Source organism: Uloborus diversus, chromosome 1 (genome assembly GCF_026930045.1).
Source record: "Uloborus diversus isolate 005 chromosome 1, Udiv.v.3.1, whole genome shotgun sequence".
In the NCBI taxonomy this organism is placed as follows: Eukaryota; Metazoa; Arthropoda; class Arachnida; order Araneae; family Uloboridae; genus Uloborus; species Uloborus diversus.
The window spans coordinates 156,015,189-156,039,925 of NC_072731.1; the positions used below are offsets into that span (position 1 = coordinate 156,015,189).

The 24,737-nt window shown below is 34.0% G+C and overlaps 1 protein-coding gene across 1 annotated transcript in view; it reads left to right on the forward strand.

Annotated features, from left to right (window-relative positions):
- The first annotated feature begins 4,307 nt into the window (after nucleotides 1-4,307).
- Nucleotides 4,308-24,737, forward strand: part of LOC129222358 (blastula protease 10-like) — a 32,483-nt gene continuing 12,053 nt past the window's right edge. Inside the window, exons 1-6 of the mRNA XM_054856857.1 lie at nucleotides 4,308-4,432; nucleotides 8,684-8,846; nucleotides 14,328-14,454; nucleotides 15,625-15,700; nucleotides 20,396-20,590; nucleotides 21,606-21,738. Coding sequence (XP_054712832.1) covers nucleotides 4,325-4,432; nucleotides 8,684-8,846; nucleotides 14,328-14,454; nucleotides 15,625-15,700; nucleotides 20,396-20,590; nucleotides 21,606-21,738 — 802 coding nt within the window. The 5' untranslated portion in view covers nucleotides 4,308-4,324. The remainder of the gene's footprint in view (nucleotides 4,433-8,683; nucleotides 8,847-14,327; nucleotides 14,455-15,624; nucleotides 15,701-20,395; nucleotides 20,591-21,605; nucleotides 21,739-24,737) is intronic.

Consider the following 24,737-nt stretch of genomic DNA (forward strand, 5'->3'; position numbering starts at 1 on the left):
CCCCCTAAGGTGAAAGCATGGTGACCAAGGGTGCCATACTGGCCAGGAAGTAAAGCAGAGGTGCGAAAGTAGCAGACAGTGGTAGACAGGGGTGCCAAAACAGCAAGCAATCGCTAAATGACTTGCTGGCGCATGCGCTTCCGGCATACATTCACCATTCAACCACTTCAATATGGCGGACGAATGATAGGTTGCACTACGCGTGGCTTCTACGTCTTTCACATTGAATGAAGTACACTATTGGATTAAATCTCAACTTTTGTAGGATAATTCTTTAAAATAACAAGTAAGTACAGCTTTTGATCACTTTGTAGCTTTTAGGGCTTTCAAACACAGTTAAAAGTACGTTTAATGCTTTTCAGTTACCGTTAGTCCGTTACGATACCGTAGTACCGTTAGTTGTTTATTTTCAGGTTACCGTTACTGTCATGAAAATTCCATCATTCAAAACGCTACTAAATGTATCTATCATTATTTTCTTGAGTACTCGATAAGCAACATTTAATCACCAAAATGGTAACCGCAATGATATTTTCAATAATCAACAAGTGAGAACCTAAATAAAAATGATTCTTGTGCTTTGTGTAGCGAGCGCAAAAAATAAAAAAGAAATATCTCTCCGTCTATCTTTTTCTTTTGCTTTTTCGTGCAAGTGTTCGAATCATTTCCTGTTAGCGGTTATTCGATAGTGTTAAGAATTTCTTTAAATTTTTAACTGTCGAAAAATTTTATGCGCATTTTATTTTATTGTTATTTTGATTGAAATTTTGAACGTTTGAGAAACGATTTTTTTTTCCGTAACTTTAATATCCCAGAATATTTTTGGCTGTTCATGTAAATAATTCATAAGTACATCTACACTTTACTTTCGGTGCGGTTATTTCTCACAAATGATCATTAACTTAACTATGATTATTCAAATAATTACTCGTCTTTAACTTTAAATATATTTGTGACAACTCTTTGATACCAAATAAAGTCTGTAGATATTTATTGTTTTATTCATTTTTAATATTACTTTGTAAAAAAAAAAAAAAAAAACTCATCAGTACGCAGAATTTTTTCACAAGTTTTTTACCGCCCGGAGAGTTATTATAATTATTATTATTTATTTAATTTATTTTTAAGAAAAGGATAAAAATTTCACAGGTCTGCAATGTTTTTCATTTGTTTTTACCGACCCGTGGGTCAAAAGAGGTTGAGAATCACTGATGTAGAGAACGATCAGATGAATTAAAGCAATGAGCACTTCTTAACTATGTTGAAAACTCTGAAATATGGTCAAACGCTGTAATTACAAGTTTTAATCATTTCCAGTACTGAATTCATGCAATGTGAAAAGTGTGCAAAACGTAGACTATCATGAATCAAAACAAAACTATTTAAAAAAGAAAAATACACAACTGTATTCAAAAACGCACACAATACGGGGGAGGGAGGGGGGAGGATCTACAGTAAGGGTGCCATTTCTCTCTCCGAAGGTTCATTCTTTTCACCCCGGCTGCCTATTTTTTAAAAGGTGCCTGTTTTTCACCCTAGTTAGAGGTGCAATTTCGGCTCCGTATTAGGTGCCGCTGGTGAACAAGCGTCACAAGCGTCACCACCTTTCAACAACCTGAAAGGTGCCGAATGCAACCTGTAGTTTTAACAGTGTATATTACATTGGTTCGTAATGATGCACAAATGCATTCTTGAAGTTTTTGTAGTGTTTTCGGCTACAGCAATCTTTAATCAACTTCGTTTTCCACATTTTAGAATATCATAATAACAATGGGTTCATAATGCTGCACAAATGCACTCTTGAAGATTTTGGAGTGATTTCAGCCATACCTAATCAGCAATTCAGTTCGTTCCACATATTTCAGAGTATCACAACAAAAATAGGTACATTGGTTCCTAATGCTGCAAATGCATTCTCCACGTTTTTGTAGTGTTTTTGGTGACATCTAATCTGTAATTTAGTTTGTTCCACACAATTTGAAGTGTCACAACAACAATCGTACAACGGCTGGTAATACTGCAAATGAATCGTTCAAGTTTTTGTTGTGTTTTCGGCATCGGGGACCGATAAACAATGCCGTAATTCCATAAAAAGAAATCGCATGGCGTACGGACCGAACTTTTAAAGATTTGATATTCAACAAAAAGCATCGAACATCATAACATCGAACATTTGTTACGGAAAAAAATAGAACTTAGTTTATTTCTCTTTACATTCATTTATCACTAATTATACATAGAATGGGCAATACTTTAAGAAAAATAATTTTTTAAAATCGGGTCCATCATTTTGTGCTCACTCTGTGTTATGAACATATTGCAGAATTTTCAGTTAAGTCTTTGATCTTGAAGGTATGTATGGAAACATTCATAGATCACACTCATTCGTGTATTCAATACAAAAATCTAAGGAATGTGTATGATAAAAATAACATGCCTTTGTTAAAATATAAAACTTTATATCTTCTCCGCAAAGGCAAATAAAGCATATTAAGTCTATATTTTCAATGCTAAATTTTCATAATAATGCAACACAGTATTTATGCAACAAATCTAAAAACACAACTTGGTGTGTGCTTTATTGCATCAAAAGAAATCACATGTTTTTAGACATATTTAGTCCACATAATTTAAAATAAGTTTAAGAGATAGATATTACTTTTCTCACGAATATTATGCAATTGTCGAACGATGAATAATTTGTGTGAGGATTGATTCTGAATCTCTCTTATGGAAATAATTAATGCAGTGTTATTCAACAATTCAGAGTTGTCTTCCGACAAGCAGCAAAAAGTAAGAATATTATCTCAAATAGAGATTTAGATTAGGGTGCAATTATGCTCGAAGAAAAGAGATTGATATTGATGTAAGCATTCCAAATGTATCTCCAACTCTATCAAATCAATCTTCAGGTATTAGCACTACGTGTGTCAAGCGAGAAATTTCTTTTTAGAATCAAAGTGAAGTAAGTCAACCTTGCCGAGTCTCGAGTAACTGATGGTTTTGAAACAACATCTATCAGTAAATCAGGATTGCGTAGATTTTATCTCAAGAGAAGGATTTGTATTTAAACATAGGTTGTTCTATATTTTTTCTTTTTAAAGTATCAGATTTTATTTAAAGTTACTTGTAACTTATTTTGAAGCACTTTTTACTGACACACCTCTTTTATTCTACATTAACGATGGGTTTACGCGGAAGGAAATTCAAATACATGCAAAGACTTTTATAGGTGAGTGATACTCCAATAGCTGAAAGTTGCTGGTCCAACGAGCGGCATAGAAACTGACTAATGCATTGTCATTCTCACCTGAACCGAACTTTTGGTTCGAAGGACAATTTTCGGACGCTCTTAGTAGGCAATAATTCAAGGTTTATATTTAAAAAATAGCATTCCAGATTTTCCAATGAATTCAAATGTGCAGGAGATAATACCTCCTACACGTTTGATACACTTTTAAATCCATTGGAGACCCGGAACCCTATTTTTTCAAATATAAATCCTGAAGTGGCCACTAATGTGCACTGACCACTACAGGGAACTATTTAGCTTATATATTTTAGTATTTTGAGGGCTCACCGGTGACTAACAAGGAGAGTTCTAATTGATTACCGGTTAGCTAATCATATATCAAAACATTCTAAGGTCTCTCTCCGCTCTTATCACTGATGTCATCATATAACATGAAATTCACCTCCCAGGTTAACCGGTAGCTCTATTCGAACATGACTTAATGAAGACAAGGGCGCCCCGAACTTAAAAATTTTTTGAGAAGACGGAAATTCTCAATTTGAAATTGCCGAATAAGAGACTTTTTGGGAGGTCGCAGTGACCTCTCGTGACCTCTCATTAGGGTGCCGCTGAATAGAGGAACAAAAAAAGTGCCTAACTAATGCGTAAATTTTACACCATTTTTGACTCACACCACTATCGTTCAAACCTATCCAAATGGCAATTGTTCTTGATATTCAATTAGAAATATTACAATGAGCAGCAAATTCATAAATCTTAATTTATGTGTGTGAATGACTTTTATCTTTACGTCTCAATTACTCCTGCCCCACACAGATGGATTTGCCTTTAATTAACCAATGGTGAAAAAAAGGGACTCTGAGAAATCATCTATTTTTCCCAGCTGGAAGTAAGCCAGCAGGTTATGAATGTAATATTAACCCTTTATCTAACATCTGTCAGTCAAGGTCAGCGGTGGGTTGATTAGGGACGTAAAAAAACAGATGAGGGTGCACCATGACGTCAGGGGATGGCCAGTTGAAAACGTAGAAATTTGAGTGGTTTGCAAGAAAGTGCAGATTTTGTGAGAAAATGGTGATTCTGCGGTTTGCGACCCTTCTGCTGCTGGGAACCTACGGTTCGTTCGGTTTTAGCTATGAGGATATGGAAGAAGATGACACTTCTCGGCTGACGGACTCGGTAAGTTTCAGCCTAATATTTGAGAAATAGTCGGGTGTCATTATGTGTGGATTGTATTGTGTTTGGAAAACAGTATTTAAAGAAGCATCAAAGTTAAGTTCGACGAGGGTAGTGACACTTTTAATGGTTATGCTTATCGTTGGGTAATAGTCATGATTTTAAAACATCTCATAAATTGTGGAAATTTACAATAGCAGAACAAAACTAAAGGGTGAAGGAAGATTTAAAAATAAGTTTGAACTAAATTTCATGAAAACTTATAGTAGCGTGTTTTACAAACTCTCGAAAAAAAAAATATTTTTCTTTACTTGCCTACTAGTACTATCTCTTTCCCCAAGACAGAGAAGAGGTTCACCTACCATTTGTACTGGTTGTCTCCAAATTTTTAATTTTGCCACTTACATTCCTTTGCTTTTCACTGCCTCATATACGGTTTGATTATGTTTTATAATAACCTTAATCCCACACTATAATAATATTTATAATGCTAATAATAACGATAGTAATAATAATTATAATTATAACCAAAAATAGTAATAATGAAGCAATATTCGAGATTCTGTTTTCTCAAAATAATTTATGAGAATGGCGAGTTTTAGCTAGCAAGGGTAGAACCCAGTAATATATGTATTAATCATTCATGATTTGACACAGATTGATTTCTTCGCATCAGCGTTGCGTTTTAAGCTTGCAACTATCGAACTGTTTGTTAATTTGTTTTTTCAAGATCAGAGAAAGTGAATTCCATACTGCTCGCAGCTACTTGTTATATTAATAAGTTATTATCATCAATATTTCTTCTTTTCTGCTCCGTTGTTATGTTTCTTTTTATTCATTCGTAACCCTCTTAAAAAAAAGTTGATTAAAACTATAAAACAATGCGAACTTAGAGGCCTACCTGACAGTGTAGGGTACACATACTCGTAACTCTTTCTTACCCATATAGCTTATTTCATGCACAAATACATTTTCGACTGAGTTTAGTAATATTAAACAGATTGAAGGGTAAAGTCTCCTAATACGACGGTACCTCCTAATAAAGAATATTAGTTGTTTTCTACACATGCATTCTACTTGTATCGAAGAATATCGGAACTAGTCGCCTAGAAGTTGATAGTTTATAATCGATAACAGTAGTCTGGAAACTGAAGTTTTAGATGTTTGCTTGTTTAAAGTTTCGATTTTCTTTTACGGTGATACAATAATCAGGTTGCACTGTTGTCGTACGTTAAAAGTTTTGACTTTATAATTCATTAAATTATTTTAATTCTTTTCCATTAACGATAAGTTCTGCTTTTTCAATAGTTATTCTATTTCAAGCGCAATTAATAAGAATTGTTAAGAATGAAAATTATGTCGGTGTGTGACGGAAAGTATGATGTAAGGCGCAATATCGGGCGAGGCAACGCCATATGTTTCTTTTTCTTTGGAAAAGGAGGAATGGGGAAGTGAAAGTGAAGATAAAAATGGTGCTGTGTGTTTATTACGTTGATTTATTTTCAATTGATCAGGGAGCTAATAGTTGGTTCGGTATCGAAAAGGTCTTAAATAGACTCATATAGACTGTGTCGGTAATATACAAAAGGAATTACTTTAATTGAAAAGTAAATAATTAATTTCTGTTTTCCAGTGATATTTTTAGATAATATATTATAATATATTCAAAAACAAAACACACAGAACACAGAATGATTTCGATAAAAACATTATAGCTCGTTTGAGATGTGCCTGATTTAGTTGCACTAAAAGCGCATACAGCTTGTATGTCGAATTTTTATCACTATTTTCGCGTGTTTTTGCAATCTCTATGTTCCATGAAATTTCAATTTTTTAATTTAAGAATTTAACATCGAAACTTACAGTTTTTGAGTAATTAAAGTGTAAATTTGAATAAATAGCTTAAAACTTTACGTAATGATGATTTTTCTTTTTTTTTTTTTTCAAATTCGAACTTTTTTCGTTTTTTCTCATTTTTTGCGAATTTTTTTCATACTACTGTGCATATTTCTTCACACCATCAAAAAGTAGAGTTTCCAACGAAAATCACACGCACCGATTTTTAAAAATCGGAGCGTTTTTTAACGTGAGATTTTTCGATTGAAAATTATGACGCTTTTTCAATATTAAATAAAAAAAAGGAAAAATAAATATTTTAAATTTTAAAAAATGCAGTGTATTTGAGACATGAAAAGGTAACCTTTCACCAAGTTTCATGAAAAAATCTTTTTTTTTTTTTTTTTTTACATTTTTCGCATTGATTTTGAGGTTTTGTAAAAAATGTGCAAATACAAAAGTTGTAGATCCTTTTAATTAACAACAACTTTGTTGTTTAATTTTTTTCGATAGGACTCGTAGTTTTGCCGGAAATCGTGATACACCGTTTTCCCCCTTAAACCTCCCTACTCCCCCTTCCCGAAATCAGCTCGCCCGTAAATTATTTTTCCTATTAGTTTTATTATATTTTCTTACTTTTCCATCCTGTTCTAATTTTTTAAAACTTTTTATCATTTTCAAAGGTATTGGCAATGGCCTAAAAGCACTGATCCGCTTCACAAGAATATGACTTTATTGTGTTTAAACAAAAATTTTTGTCGACAAAACTAATGTTTTCCACAGGAATCTCTAACTTGTCGTTGAAACTTATGCACGATGTTTTCCATTTTAAACTACAAGACCTTTGTTTTCGCAACCGTTAGTCCTAGATACATACTTCCAATTACAAAAATGTTCAAAATCAGATGTAAGGTTAAGACATTGAAAATTTGAAGCAAGAATAAAAATAAGCCAAAAAATAGAGAATTTAACTTTATATACGGGTCCCAGGTCAGTTTGACATTGGTACGACCGATATTCCCCGAGATATGAAAAGCAGCGTTATGTGACTTACACCACTTTACACTCGCCGTGAACAACACCTTTTGGGGAGAAATATAACGGTTATAAGAAATAAGAGGGAAAATTAATGTGTATATAACGTGTGGTTTTTCAAATTGTTCGAGGTTTTGCAGTGCGTTTTTGCGTATCACCGTATAACATTTGCATTTATTTTTGAATAGCATTGAAAAACGTCAACAACTTGTTTTTTTTTTTTTTTTTTTACTTTGACGACCTGTCATTCTTCTGAAAGTGCGATAAGTTCCAATCTCATCTTCTGAATGGTCCCTTAAAACCTTAAACTGGAATATTTCCTTCAGTTTTGGTCGCACAAATGTCAAATTTTTTGTATCAGTAATAGTTCCCAATGGAGATTTTCCCCCCTGAATACAAGTTAGAGGACCTGGGGCCCGTATAAAAACTTAAATTTTGTTATTTTTTGATTTATTTTTATTTTTACTTTAAACTTTCAATATCTTAACTCTGCATCTGATTTTGAACATTTTTGCAATTGAAAGTTTACATCTAGGACTAACGATTGCGAAAATCAAGGTCTTGCAGGTTAAAACGGAACACCCTGTATAGTAGTTAGGTCTTCATGAGCATAAATCAACAAAGAGAGTCTGTATTCAGGGTCCGACTAAAACCAAATGGTGACATAGGTAAACATTAATTTTAAAGCCTGTCACCCCTACAGTCGCCACCTTTCTGAATTTGACCGTCAACTTAGTGTCCCAATGTAGTTTACTAACTGCATATGGGCATAAGTTTTATCTATCTTTTCTTTGGATAACCAGTAAATCCAAAACACCCACATAGTTTAAAATAAAACGCAATAAAATTGTTTATCAGAAGTTATTTATTTCTGTGTACAAAATAGCTGATATTATTGGTAATTTTATAGGTAAATATTGCTAAAGGTAAATATGAATCCAAGAGTTACTTATTACAAAACACATGTTCACCAATCTGGAAACATTTAAGCTAACAAGAGCATGTATTGTTTTATAAACGAATATTGTTTGTCGCATTATATGTCATTTCGCATATCATGGATTTTCTAGTTTTTAAGTGTGTAACTTCTTTGCAATATGATATTTGTTTCAGAAAAATTATGTCTCCAAGAAATGATGGTTGTAGATTAGTAAGTAACATTTTGTCTTTGGGTTTGATGTTAAAACTATTGAAAAGATTAACTTTTTTTTTTCACAAATTTTATACTTAAGTTATGACAGTGTTTTGGGTTCCTCCCTTCAGAGGCCACCCTGGACAACTGCACTATTTTGTGCTTATGGTAATCAGGATCTGGTTGTACTTAAGGCACTTGCGAATTACTGTTTTATAAAGCAAAATCATCTCTTCTTTGTTTAATTGCAGCAAATTCTGACTGAACTGAATCCCACCGAAACAGAGGAGGGTAATCCAATTGTACAAGGTGACATAGTCCTCCCTCCGGGAAGCAAGCGAGAAGATTTTAAAGGAATTGTTAACGTCGTTACTCTCTGGACCAATGGAAAAATTTCTTATAACTACCACAGTTGTGAGTAATGCATGCTGTTATTTCCTAAGCCAGTGTTATTTCCTAAAAATTCTCCAGCCGTTGGAGAATAATAGCAATAGCTGTTGGCATTGGGGGCCATTTCGGGGGGGGGGCACAAGGGGAGGTAATGGCAAATTTATTTATTTTATTTTCTAATTTAGGAAGCAAAACTAAACATTATAAAAAAGACAGGAATGTCAAAATTTTCAGAGCATAATTATTTGTTTTACTTTCAGTACTTCACAAACAGTGACTTTTAGTTAATGTATTCACTAGCAAAAATACCCGGCGTTGCCTGAGTCTGCAATAATTATGTTACTTTTATTCGTTTTATGCTTTAACTGAAATAACTAAAAACACACCGCTTTGACGTGATTAAAAATCGAGCCTCTTCCTTATCCTTAAGAGTAAAATGGCAATAAGTATTGAGAACAAAATAGTATCCTTTTATTAACGAAAAAGCGACATTTAAGCATAATTCAAAATTGAGGAATTTCTAAAATATGAAAAAGTTTACTTGTTTAAAAAGATTTATCAGTTTTTTTTTTTTTTTTGAACGTAATCTGAAATATTCTCTATACAGCTATTGAAGTACAAACTGTTTTTAAAAAATGTAGTCGCCCGTAATCCCTTTATACTTGCTTTAGTTATTTTGGGAAATTTCTATTATTGTGTGTTCTTACAGCGATTTAAAATGTTACCTTTGCGGTAATCGTTTTGGGATACCTTGGATAAAGCTCCCCTTCCCTACTTTTCAAAATTGTGTGTTACTAATTTTCCTTGAAGAGATATTGTCACCAAATACTGTAGAGTAAAGAAATTACATAGAAAGGCCCTGCTATACTAAGAAATTGAAGCCGGAAGTTGCACCGCTGTATCCCAAGATCCTTAGCTTCTTGCTAAATATCTTGAGATACATTTTGATTCAAAACATTCCATTACTGAATCTGAATTGGTTGTTCATGTAGACTTAGAAATTGTTGCAAGTTTATGAAGCACGTTTTTGAAATTGCAGTACAACATGAATTAAAATGTAAACTTATCAGCCAGCTACTTTATTTGGTTGTTATCATAACCCCACCAATAATTGAACCGCTGTATCCCATAAGTCTGACTTCATCTCGTTTTTACCATAGACGGGACCTCTCTATGTAAATTTTTTTACTCTATGCCAAATACTGAGATACTTCTGGTGACTATAAAATGATGCTACACATTTTCATCTGAAATGTTTCCAAAATCAGTAGTAAAATTTTGCAATTGTTTGAAATAGTGCAAAAAGAAAAATTAATGAAAGTTTTTGTGCTGTTAATGTATTCGCTCAATTCAGTTGGCGGATTGTTTTACATGTTAATAAAAGATTTAGATTCTTTTGGTGGTGATATTTCGGTTACATGGTGAAAACTAAGAAACAGTATTGCGTAGTCTTTAGCTTCAAAAACAGCAACAGCTGAAAAAAAATTGCGAAATGCCTTAGCTATTGAATTTTTTCCGCAAAAAAAGTTTGGCGAGATTCTTGCTAGTCGATTGGATAATGAGTGAATCTGCAGTCAGCACAATTAATTGCATCAAAGTTGCATTAAAATGGAAAATTATGAGCCAAATCCATGTATTGTTTGATCTTGTGCAAAAATTTTACTTTAAGGTTTAACTTGAGAAAAGCAAAAGCTCTTGTATTGTTGACTACAACAATACAACAGTTGTCGCTATCGACTGGGAGTTGAGATTACACACTAACTACCGTATTGCGTTGAGGAAAGCCTTCGAGGATAGAACTAAAAAGCTTATAATTTTTTTTTTCTACTTTGAAATTTCGAACCGATGCAATCTTCAGCTGAAAAATCAGAGCTTTTGATGGACATATAATGTCAATATGTGCAAGTATTTTTTCACCCCAAATTACAGAATTTATATGAAAATTGTGTTTTATTGCAACCATTACGGGACGAAAACTACCCTATGTGTTATTCTGATGCATAAGCTACATTATTGTTAAGTTTCATTAAAATCCATTCAGTAGTTTTTGCGTGAAAGAGTAACAAACATCCATACATCCGTACATACTAACAAACTTTCGCATATGTAATAGTAGTAAGATTGTTTAGACATTAGTAAATCAATTGTTTTACTCACGGAAGTCATACTTGTTTAATGAAATAATTACCAAGTCTTTGTGACATCTCAAAGTACTTCCGAGTAAATAATGTAAGTTTATTTCATGTCTAAATGTTTCTTCGGGGAAGTTATTGTGTACATACAGTCAGAGTAAAAACTTTAAGTCCAGTGCACTTTTTTGAGAAATTGGACACACCTTAATCTTAGGATCAAAAAGTCATAAGAGTGATAATTATTAGCCTTAAATACAAGTAAAAAAGACAAAAAAATTAGTTGTAAGTGTTTCATTATCAGAAAATATTACAGATCAATATTTGAACCTGAGTAAAATCTTTAAGGCCGACATAGAAAAAAGTATATGAGGACAAAAATTCAAACATTTATAAGCTTGTGTGGAAGCCATTCCTTCAAATTACTTCAAATATTCTTGTTTTCATGAATGAAACTAGTTTTTGACAAAGTTCGGGATGTATTTTTTACCATTCATCTTCAATGGTAGATTTCAGCTCTATTGGTGCAGTAAAATGTCTCTAATTTGCATAAACTCTTCTTGCTAAATCACCCAATATATTCTCTATTGGGTTAAGATCTGGAGACTTAGTTGCTCATTTCAAAGTTTCAACATTGTTTAATTGGAACCTATTTTTTTGCGCTGTTACTCGGATGGATAGATGCATTGTTTTGCTGATATTTTCAATTTTCTCCAGCAATAAATTCAGCATTTGGTAAAAGATTACTTAGGAGGACATTTTGATATGCTTATGAGTTCATTTTACCTGAAACAAACGCAACTGAGCACACACCATTGTAAGCAAAGCACTCTTTGACAGAGCCTCCATGTAATTGACGCTTGTAGAATACTTCTTTTTCTTTTCGTAAATCATGTCAATAGTACCTCCGTCCGTTTGGTCCATCCAAACTCCACTTCTTTTTGTTAGAAAAAACTATTTGTATTCATTGGTTACCCCAGGTCATGATTTCCTAGCTAAAGTTGAAACGCTCTATTTTGTGCATTTTCAATAAATGAGGTTTCAGCAATTTTGCAGCATTAATAAAATTTCCACACCTTCTAACTGTGTTAGATATCGTTTTTGACAAATATTTAAACCCATCGTCTGAATAAGAGTCCTGGTTGAGTACTTTTCAGGTAATGTAATAATTTCCAAACTCTTCTTCCACGACGCGAGGACAAAGCTTTAAGTTTTCCCGGGTTTTCTTTTTACCCTAAATGTGCTTAAATCAAACAAAAATGTTAACTTCAGTCTTCGATCTTCTTATTTTTTCGCAATAGTACGCCTATACTTATCCTTGTTGAAGAAAACACTTCAATCTGCTCTCTTTCAACTTTTTATCTTACGATATCGTCACAAGTAGGACAAAAACTTTGAAGAAATTAATCACAAAACTGCAAGTTGAAGGGTTTCCACAATCTTGTTAACTGAGGTGACATTTATTACAGTATAAGTACTTGCAGTTTTTTAAAAATACTAGTGGCCTTAAAGTTTTTACTCAAGCTGAAATGCTAACTTTGAATAAACCACTGCTTTTCTGGTTATTGCATGCTTTACAAATCCTGTCTGTTGCTTTATTTCTTACCAATGAACATTAATAATTAATAATACAATAATATTGAAATCCCTTTAATTTCATTTTCCTTTTTTCAAAGAAAATTATACTGGCCTTAAAGTTTTTACTCAGGCTGTAACTTATCAAAATCTTAAGAAAAATGTGAGTTGTTAGATTTACATCAATTTCTACTTATTTGCTCTCAAAACGAGAATTTGTAGAAAAATTCTCGTTTTGAGAATTTCTCTACAAATTCTACAGTTTTGTTCTTCTTTTTGTACTTCTCTCTCTCTTTCTTTTTTCATTTTTTTTTTTGTTGCCACTAATGGGCCCACGGCTCTTAGTTGTCTTTTTTTTTTTGCCCCCCTCCCTTTTTATAAGCCTCAATCACCGCCACTGGCTGTTGCCTTTCAAAACGAATTACTTGAATAAACAACATGGTGTATGTTCAGCTAGGCTGACAATATAAGCAGTAAGTTACCGCCCTCAAACCAGGACTAAGACAGAACTACATGCAAAGTAGCCCGCGGGCACTAAATTCCTATGGTGAGCTTATTTCTGGCTGATGAGTCCATAACGAGGACGAAACTTCAGTCTCTGATATCATAACCGGGCTGTCGGTAATTTGCATGTAATATCTCTACATAGTATAAAATGAAGTCTCCAAAAAGCGTCTGTGTGTTTGAACTCGCAAAACCTGAGAACTACCCGGCCGATTTCGTTGAAATTTTCACAATTTGTTCTTTTAAGCTCTAAGAAGGTTTGCAGGCCAGTTCGAAAAAAAAAATTCGATGAATAGCTTTTTTTTAAATTCCAATTTAGGCCCAATTTTCACGTAAATTCCCGAGTATAGGAGTGAAAAATTACTTGCACTTATTAATATTACATATCGTTGGAAAGAGTAGAATTTCCCGCGTTCTACGCAATTTGTTTCAATGTTCTTAATTATTTACGGCGGGAGTTATTTGCTTTTTTAGCTCGAATTTGTTTAGGCATAGGTGAAATTTAGGCACTACTTTCTTCATCAAATCTATCAATAAAAAGTGAAGGAATTGTCCCACAGTTTTGATACCATTCGAAAGAGCCGCTTTTTTTACTCCAGATTTTCAACCCTCTATCTCCATTAGAAAAAAAGTTACAAGCGAATTAAATTAGTTACAAGCGAAATAATTAAGTTCAAAAAATCTGTTCTCTATTCAAGTTTTTAACCATTTTATTTTGCGTTTCCACGGTAACGCTTTTTGAATCCATTGTTCATTTCCATCTTTCCCATTTTCAATTCTTAAACTTATTTTATTTTGTGTTTCCATGGTTACGCTTTTTAAATCCATCTTTCTCATTTTATTTTAATTTCTTAAAAGTATTTTAATATCTGTCGTCATTGTTTGGAGGGGAAATTTTGCATGATGTTTTTTTTCTTTTATTTATGCCTGATTGTTGAATATACGTAACTTGACACAATTTTTGTTTTCAAAGTAGACCGGGCAAAGCTGGGCAACGCAGCTAGTTAGGTATATAGCTTCTCACTTTGCCATACATAGAGAAAGTTTAATCTGCTGACATTTCACTTTCTGATGTAATAATTACTGAGTTTTCTTTCCTTCGTAGAAGATTGCGTACTAGAAAAATGCACGCAAGCTTTGCCCCCCCCCCATCCTTGCTATAAATGATTACTTATTACGAAAAACAAATTATTCTTCCTTGGTAATAGAAAGATAATTATTCAGTAGAGGAGAAAGTTTTATATTAGTATTAGCCACAAAGTTTTATTTACGCTTGTGTTTTCCTACATATTTATAGCTGTAGATGAAGATTTAAAAACTATGATTCGTGGAGCCATGGATGAATGGGAAAAACACTCCTGCTTAAAATTCACTGAGAAAGTCTTCGACTTTAACTACTTGCGATACAGAAGTGATAAAGAAGGGTGAGATTAAACTTTTTTTTATATGATATTTATGCTTTTGTAAATGTAAATAATTATTGCATTTTTATTCGACTATGTCTTATTCGGTTTTATGTAATATCGAATAAGGAAGGTCGTTTCAACAGAAATAATATATATATAAAATAATGTAATACAAAGCAATTTAAGGAAAAAGAAATTAAGTTTATCAAGATAAGTTTGACAAGGGGAATGTGTTGCATTTACGTTTCTGATTTAAACCTGATGAGATAAACTTATTTTTCTATTACTCGCAGTTTGCATGTGCACGTGCACCTTTATATTTCAAAACGCAATGTTTTCAAGCACTTTTCCCTTAAATAAGTGCCAACCTTTTTCTATCTGAAGTCGCACCTCATATTAAAATCATTCTCGCGCAAATTTCAAAACATGAAACAATTTTCTAAATATCACGGGAAAATAGGGAAAAAGAAAGAATATTACCATCCATTTTTCATTAATTGATGTTTTTATTATTTGATGCTTTTTTTATTTAAATGCATATATTTTTCACAAACCAAGTTCTGAATATTTGGTTCCAAATATGTGACATTGTGACTAATCATGCTTTTTCGATTTGTAACATTTAACACAACAACGGGCCACACGAATCAGTTTCGCGGACTGGATGTGGCCCACGGGTTGAGCACCACTGCTTTAAATAATACAAAAAAATGAAATGTTTCTTGGTAACCCCTTTCGTACAATAGGAGAATTAGTAAGTACTAAAAACCATTAGAGTGGTATTATTTATCCCGCTAACAAGTTGGTCTAGCTAGTCTAGCATATGAGTTGTAAGCTTTTAACCAGAGCTTTCTTTAGCTCCCAAACTCAGCTTGATATGGTAGTTTGGTCATTACTATTAATTTTATTATTTTTATTAAATTATGAATTTATGGCTACATTTCAATTAAATGTATTATTAATTACTCATTAAATAAATTAATTAATTACAATTTCAGTATTTGGTAATTTATATTTAGCTATGACATTTTCATTCATGTGCTTGAGAAACAATTTTAATAACGTCAAACCAAAAAAAAAAGTCAAAACGCTGTTCCATAAGGGAAAAAATACAAAACAAATGGCAAAAAATTCTATTATTATTGAGCTACATTTATTAGTTTAATCATTGTTTTTACTTTGTTGCAGTTGCTGGTCTATGATTGGACGCATTAATTCACCATTTGCACCGCAAGACGTTTCCATTGGTCAAGGATGCAACAGAGTATGTGACTTGAAGTTTTTTATGAGCCATCCCTATCTCTTACTTAATATTTAGGATATACCGTATCTATACTTTTTATCAAAATTGAGTTACTGTCACCAAGTGGTACTTTACCCTATATTTCACATGGAACAACACATGGTTCACATTTGACAATGAAAAATATATTTAGTAAATTTCTGAAAAAGTTGCATCTGAATCAAATACATGGAGGCGCAAAATTTTAAACAGCAATTTCTCATTTTGAACTCAGTTGCAGAGCTGCAGATACAACTTTTGCGTTTAGCACGGCAGTATAAGCATTGGAATTCATTTATGTTTCATGTACACTGTTTGGCAATTGCTAAGGAACAATTACGTTTTTTGGAATATTTTAGAATAGACAATGATTAAAGAAACGGAACTAAGTGCATAGTTAGTAGGGAGGATGTGCCTTTATTATTAGTACAAAATAGTAGTTATTACTGAATCGATAAAGGAAAAACTTAAAAATAAAAAAAATCCTACTAAGATGATTTTCAAACAACCACAAAAAATTGATCTAGGTCAGAATGATGAAGACATGAGTACCTTAGTATGATGTGTGATTACCAGGGACTTTAATGAACTTTTTTTTCATCTGTTTTCCATACTCCCCTCTTAACTATCGAGGAGTGTTTGGGGGATATTTTTCCACTCCTCTCTTAAGGCGGATTTGAGTTCTTGTACTGTTCTGGGAGGGACGGTTCGTGGCGCAACACTTTTGCCTAGAACATCCCAGGCATGTTCAATTGGATTTAAGTCGGGAGAGTAAGCAGTTCACTGCATACGGAGAATATTTTCACTTTGCAGGGTGTCCCCGTGTGGCCGTGCATTGTCGTCCATAAAAAGAAAGTCTGGACCTACAGCCCCCCATAAAAAGTCGAACATGATATAGTATAACTTCTCTGCAATACCTTTGCGACGTAACGCTTCTTTGTTCAAGAATGTGAAGCGGTGTTCTGCCATTGTGCATGATGCCTGCCCACACCATCACGCGTGTGTCGTGCCGATTGCAATTCTTTTTAACTAAATTATTATACTATTAATTTTAACTAAATTACTAATACTATTAAAATTAAAAATTTTAATAACGTGTTCCACGCTCTTTCCACGGTAGTTGATAACCAGAATCACTTGTCATACTGAAACGAGATTCGTAGGAGAATATCACTCTAGACCAATTTTGACGAACCCATCCAGCGTGGTCTTTACACCAGCGTAATCTCTTGCGACGATGGCGTCGTTGCAGTGGGATTCCAGGTATGGGCTTCCCGTGCATGGAAACCAACATTATTTAATCGCCGCGAGGTGGTTCTTGCAGTAGTGTAATTTCTGTTCATTTTTGCCATGATGGCTACATAGTGATTCCCTGAAGGTGTGGTGTTCCTACCACGACCTCTGGAATGCTTTTGCAAAGCATTTCCACCTTCAGTGGCCTTCTTTCATCGCGAAATGACACTTTTGGATACACTCATTGCAACAGCTACAGTGGTGTCCCTTTGACCTGCTTCCAGTCCTCCAACTGCTCGTCCACGATCGTAGGTACTCAAATGATGTCTTACTGACATTTTACTCTTAAATATTTCAAGAACCAAACAGAATATCAGATCAAAAACTTTTTGAACATCCAACACTATTTTTGTTAAACACCAAACAGAGTGAATTTTCGTACAAATCTTGAGCGTAATCCACACCATCTGAACTTGAATTTATTTCAATTAGCCAGCAGTCTGAGCTACAAATCAGCATAAATCACTTGTTTCTTAGGAATTGTCAAGCAGTGTATAAAACTTTAATAAATCGCTTTAAATGCATTTAATACAAATTTTAAAAGCTATGGCGATATTATTTAACTCTACAGAGAAAATTTTATTATTAAAAAAAACATTCCATTTATAAAAATTAAAATGGTAATTCAGATAGCCTAGATTTATTGTTCCATAGACGAATCTCCATTATCTGAAATAAGGGCAGAAAGTAGTTAAAGTGGTCCACAACCTTACAGAAATGGATTCAGTGGCGGATACAAGGGGATTACCTCTCCTCCCCTAAACCGTCTATACTATTGTCCATCATCATTGTGTTTAAATAGTTCATGAATAAAATGTAAACGATTGAAATAAGCTTCTAAATTCATTATTAATTATTTTTAGGAGAAAATGTTTCAAATACTACTTCCTTTCATTGCTTATGAAATTAATTAGTAATTCCTAAGCGCTGTTAGGTGCCTTCTACCTGACCGATTTGATGCGTTTTATTGACAACCGAGCAGTTTCAGAAATCTTTCGTGCCAAAAACCCAAGTTCTTCAGCATGACCCGTCCCAAAATGGTTATCTGTATCCGCCCCTGAATGGATTGTTGATAATTAATCTAAGTACGATAAATTACTCAAAGTGTTTGAATTGACTGCTCTACCCATTGTCTAATCTGATGACAATAAAGGGAAGATCCTTAGAGCAGGAATTAAAATAGAGGGAGCAAGTCCAATCATTGGCTTGGCAAAAGCTGACCCAAAGACCCCAAGTCACGTGACTCAACAACGACAAATGGCTGGCACGTTTTGCGTGAAACAAGCGAAAGGAACCCGATTTCTTCCAATGCTTTGCTTTAAAATCTATCAGGTGGCTTGGAGTCTTGGTTTCATGAATGAAAGTCTTCACTTCCTCCTCATTTTAACTCTTCTCAATGACTTTATTGCATTTTTGATGGACATATTTTGTACATCTCGTGAGCATAATTAAACTAATGTCAGCAATGATAGCCAATGAATTATCGCACAATTGTGAATGCGAAGGCTATCACGTACCAATGAAGAGAGAGATAGGTGGTTTTCGTAAAAACTTCCTCGTGGTTTCAAAAAGAATTATTCTCACTGCTAGTAATTCCTCTGAGGACGTTCTTTTGAACCCATCTGGCCTCAAAAACAGCTTTCAACCCAAGATTTTTTTTTAATCGTATGTAGCTCTATGACTTTTTTGAAGCTCGAAGTTACGAATGGTTGAATTGTAAGGAAAACATGATTACTTCTGAAATTGCTGTCATGTAATTCGTTATCCGTCTCATTTTTGATGCATTCGAAAAAGATGGTTTCATGAAGTGATACACATAATATGTATACGTCCTGTGTTAATAGAATACCAGTTTTATGATGGCGTGTACTCTTCAGAGTTTTAAATTATGACACGAAAGTCTAGACGTCATGGTTGCTGCTAGTGACTCTCCAATCATTGATACCACAGCAGTAAAGTAGGAAAAAAAAGTTTTTCTAGCATGGCGACATTGATCTAGTGCGTATTTTACACACAAAGGAACGCATGGTGCACATTTTATTTTCCCTTTTAGTCCAGTCATTTATGTGACAGCACTAAAGTAGGGGGGGGGGGAGTTCTATCAGCAAAACTTTGACCTGGTACGTATTTTACACACAAAAAATTGATCTTCTCGACTAATATCCATCGTTTCATGAACCAATTTCAAAACACTTTATTCTTTAAATTCTTTCTTCGATTTTTTGTTGAATTAACTCAGCACAAATTTCCATTGAAATAACTTTGAATGACAGAACTTGTGAACATTTTTTTTCCCTTGAAGTTTCAGTGGTCATCATTTTCCCCATAATACTTTCTCCCCATGGCAAGCTCTAAATCAAAGCAAAGCTGGAAAAATTTCAACGTTTTTTTCTTAGTCCTGAGAAACTAATTTCTCCGGAACCAATAAGGATATTCACTAAGTCTACTATAGTAGACTTAGTTTCTACAATAGACGCTAATTGTTTTCTGTTTTCCTATGTGTGTTTGTAATCTTAAATTTGTTCATTTCATTTTATTTCCCATTTATTTATTTATTTCTAGCTATCACTATCTTTATCTTTTATTTTTTAATGCATTGAAAAAATACATTTTTATGGTAATGCATAGCTCTGTAGGTTTTTTAAATCTAGCCTTGCTATTTTTAAGAAGACGTATTAATTTGATTGCCCATGCTTTGACAGGAACCTTTGCCTTCTTCAGATGTTTGTCAACAAATTATGCAATATTTAAACAAATCCCACTTTTCAGTTTTTGGAATAGGTTAACAGCAGAGATTTTTATAACAATTGACTGGAATGCGTGCATTTGAGATTTTCAAATAATCTAAGGGGAAAATAAAATGATTAAGAGACGTCCGTAGATTCCTTAAAGAGCTAATTTTCTCAAAGTTGCTAATCATACTTTTTTTTTCCGTTCACTACATATACAGAAGCAGCTTTCGAGCAGGTATTTATACTTGACTGACCAGTATTAATAATGAGATGGGAATCCATAACATTTTTGATTCTCAGATTTGACCCATATAAAAATTTTCTCACCGTGTTCGTGCCTCTGTCGAAGCTTCAACATTAATTTATTGAAACAGTTAAATTAGCTCTTCGAACCTTCGATATGGTAACCAAAATGGAGCTTGAAACTACAAGCAATTTAAAAAAAGAAAGTTGTATATTTGTGAATATATATAGTATGTGCGTATGAGAGGTACATCATTTATGGATTAATTTATTTAAGCTTAAAAAAAAGCGTTGAAATTACACATGCCGAAGAGAAATTTCATTAATAATATTTTATGCTTGCACCCCATTGTAGAGATCCCCCCAAAACGAAAGAAAATATTAATTTGCTTATTTGTTTCTTTTGCAGACAAATATCATTGTCCATGAGATCGGCCATGCCATCGGATTTTACCATGAACAGTCTCGAAATGACCGTGACGAGTACATTAAAATTTTGTGGCACAATATGCCAGTGGCACGGTATTCGCAGTTCGACAAGGGGCTGGAGAGTCCAAGAGGAGTCGAATACGACTATACATCTGTCATGCACTACGGACCCATGGTAAGCTCCTGAACTTGATTATCTTACTCATGCAGAAGATTTTCTCTTCTTCTTAAATCTAAAGGATTTAAAATCATTCCGGAATAAAATAGAGACTATTATAGCCCATCAGCTATCTATGATACTTGTAATACGAACTCACAAGCACCATTAGCTAAAAAGCTGACACATTGACCCCCCGTAAAGCATTTTATGGATTCTCTTTTCTCATCCTTGAACTGTTCCGAATCACTCGAGGAAAAAAAAAGCATTTGTCTTAAATAAAAAGTTGTCGAAATATTTTCTTCGTGGAAAGAAAGAGTTCTTTCTTTGAAATTTTTAAACAAAATAATTTAATAAGGGCGCTTTTTTTTTAGAGGAGGGGGGTTGCAATAATTTATTTTCTAATATTCAGTCCGTTTAAAAAAAATTTAGAAACATGTAAAAAAAATTATGACTCATTTTTTTTGTTTTAAAAAGAGGATTTTTTTTTTAAATCAAGATCTAAATTTTTAATATTGTGTATGCCAAAGGAATTTTTAGAAAATAAAAATTATTAATCAACACAATTATACAGAAATAAAATTAATTCATTGATTGATTAGTAAATGATTCAGTTGCAGAATAAATATTGCGATAACTTTGATCTTGTTGAATAGTTTCATCATTGTAAAGTCTGATGCTCTTAATCTTGCATTTAACCGCAGAATTTGAAATCTATTCTCTACCTACGCTACTATAGTTAAAAGTGTTTTTCTATAAGTAAAACTGTTAGGGTATAAAAATAAAAATGTAGTAAAGCAAAAACAGCTAAAGATACGTTTGCGCTCTTCTAAAAAACCCACAAAAATTGAATAAGTAAGATAAATTGATTTTGTTTTAGTGAAAGTATTAAATATATTATCGTAAGAGCATTTGTTGCGAGTTTTATATTTTTCGAAAAATCCTGATTATGCTTTGAATATTCATTAGTTTGAAATTATTGACGCTAATGCTAGAAGAAATTGTTTCAAAGATATGTTGTTGTTTTTTTCAGGCTTTTACATCTAAATACTTCCAAAAGAATACCATTGCTGCCAGAAACCCGCATCGCCAAACATTAATCGGATCTGGGATGAAAATAAGCTTCCGCGATGCTAAACTAATCAATAAAATGTATTCTTGTAGTGGTAAGTGGAAAATTAAGAATCCTTTTGTCATTTAAATCTTAATGATTCTCTCATTAAATGTTGTCATTTAATGCTTGATTGGCATCTTTGTAATGTAGCGCATATGAAGCTAGAAACGCAGTTTCATTATCGAGAAAGCGACAAGCGCAATCTGAAAATCGACGAGCAACGCAATTAATCAAGTTATGAATTTATTATGCTTGTCAAATAGCCGTCGTAACTTGACCAGGAATACTTATGACGTTTGACGGTCTGCGATTGTCGTTCCTGTAAGCTGCGTTTAACAATATAAGCTGCGTTTAACAATGCATACATGAGAAATAAATAAATTCCTTTGTGTGGAAATGTAACTGGTAATTAACAACGTTTTGACGTGCAAAATTAGCAGATTACTGCACACAACTCTTTCGAGGTTTCTGGGAACCTCTATTTTAATGCTAATAGTGAGCTTCTGGATGAAAAGAGAGACTAGGAAGCTCCAACTCCTGTTCGTTTTAATTTGAAATTGTCGTTTATTGGATAATGGTAAGATGTGTACGAGTATGTTTAATCTTTCATAGTTGCATAAAAACTCATTAACACTGACAGGTTCATAGAATTGTTATTTTTCTTTGAGTGCGTTTCACTTCCAATTATATTTTAAAACCTTATTGTTAAACTATGCCGGTTGGTGGCGTGATGGTTAGGCGCTGGCCTTCTACGCCTGGGGACCCAGGTTCTGACCTGGGAGGAGTTGGTTGGTTTTCGAGGTGCAGAAAATCTTCAGCGCCCATGTCGTATGATTATACGGCATGTAAAAGATCCTTTGGGGTATTCATTTGGCTTAGAATATCCCTCGGCTAAATTAAATATTTAGTGTGATTTCGCATCAAATGAGAGCCAGGTGCCTCCATCTGGTGGAAACTGGGCGTCAAAAACACTACTGTGTCATGCATCAGCGCCTTAATGGTGACACACGAAAGACTGATGCATTGTTGAGGAGCGCACTAGGTCTGGTTATGGCCCAGACGCCTCTTGAGGTGGGTCTCTTATACAACCCCGTTGGAAAGAAAAAAAAGAAAGAGGGAAAAAACTTAGTGTTAAACTTAATAATAATTGTGACGATGATGATGCGTTTTTGTGATTCATGTTAAAAAGTAAAAGAGGCCATATCGCGCTTTCTTAATAATTTGGGAGATCATTTTTAGTTTTTTTTCCCCCCAATTCCTCCATTTCGATGCACTAGGATTTTAGTCAAACCACTTAGAAAAACACACCATAATTGAGCGGAAATTGACACAGCAAGAAACAAAAGGGAGTGAGGGATAAAAAAAATTTCAAAGAAACGAGTGCAATATTCGAACTACATAGGGTTATTTTTAGCACTTATTATTTTTTATCACGATTGATAACAGCAGCAGCACATGTCAATGATACACATACACATACTATGGTGCAGTGCTTAGACACTGGTTTCTTACGCCCGAAGGTGCAAGTTTGAGCCTGACTCCAGCTGGTGAATTTTTAAGATGACGAATATCCGCAGCTTCTATATTGCATAATTATTTGGCAGGTAAAATATCCCCAAGTGCTCATTTTGCTTAGAGTGTCGCTGATAGTAGTGCCACCTGAAAGAAAGGATTTTATATCAGGGGAACTCACTAGGTATGCAAAAGATAGAGCCTCAAACGCAGCTCCATTAAGAAAAAACTCAATGTCCTTCGAAGTAATTGTCTCCACGTTTTCATGTTCCCACCATAGATCTAGTGTAACTAGATACACTACTACGAAACGATAGCCACTGGCCGCCATTGAACACGTGCATCTTGACGTAAACGGGCAAAGCGTGCTCTACGAGGATGCAACCACTAATCTCCAATGGTTGTAACGCCGTTTTCATCCTCGAAGGCTGTGCCAAAAGTTGCTTGCGCGCATGCGCTAAGCCTCCCTTATGCGCTTTTTGGACGCTTGTCCCTTTACTAGTTGTCCTCGGTTGCCCATGGAGCCGTTTTTTCGTTGTGTATCTAGTTAATACTACATCTCAGGGCCGTCGAGAGAGGGGGGCAAGCCTATGCATTGCACAGGGGCCCGTGAGAGATTGAGGGGCCCGCGAAGCGGGCCTAACATAAAGATAAATCCCCTCTCCCCTTTAAAAAAAACTTTTTGGTTTGAAGAAAGTCTTTCTCCTAGAGTTAAGATTAATAGTTAAGATTATTAGTTTTCAATCGAAGTGAATTCAGTGAAAGTGATCAGGCTCAAAGTGAGAAATTCTACTTGTCCTTATCTTCATAGCCATCGACGCATTGAACCAAAAATAAATGTGACTTTTTTTTGCGTGAATTCCAAAGCTAAAAAGAAATTGCTTTTTTTTGAAAGCTAAACAGAATTTTAGTAAAATGGAAAAGGGGCAAAGAAATTGAAAAAAAAAAGACTTACAAATATAAGCACTTGCATTTTCAGCGTTCGAAACTCAAAACATAGGCAAGCGACGCAGTTCGATGAAAAGATTTCAAATATGAGTTGATTTAGATTTGAGTACAGTGATACAAGTTGAAACTAGTTCTTGTGTTGTTTCTACAGTAAAAACGGGGAGGGGGGCGATAGGGGGCACTTTGAAAGATGTTTCCTCATCAAAGTGCATAAAACGCCCTTACATATCTAAAAAGGGCACAGTTATGTCACCATTAATTAGAATCAGTGCTGGATTTACCTATAAGCTAAACAAGTTATAATAACTTAGGTCCCCCGCTTCTTTGGGGGCCCCCAACTCTCGAAAAAAATGCATTATTCAATCCTAAAAAAAAGGAAAAATACTTTAAAAAATGAATTTTATTTTCACGTGCTTAAAAACCTAATGAACTTGAGACATTTTAAACTTCTTCAACTGCGAGGAGGGGGGAAAGGATGCCAAAATGTGCCAAATTCAGCTCCTCGCTACATTCTGCATAAAAAATGTAAAAAAGTATGGTAATGACGTTCCTGCAACATATTGCTGGCTTGAGATACATTTTCGTGACTAG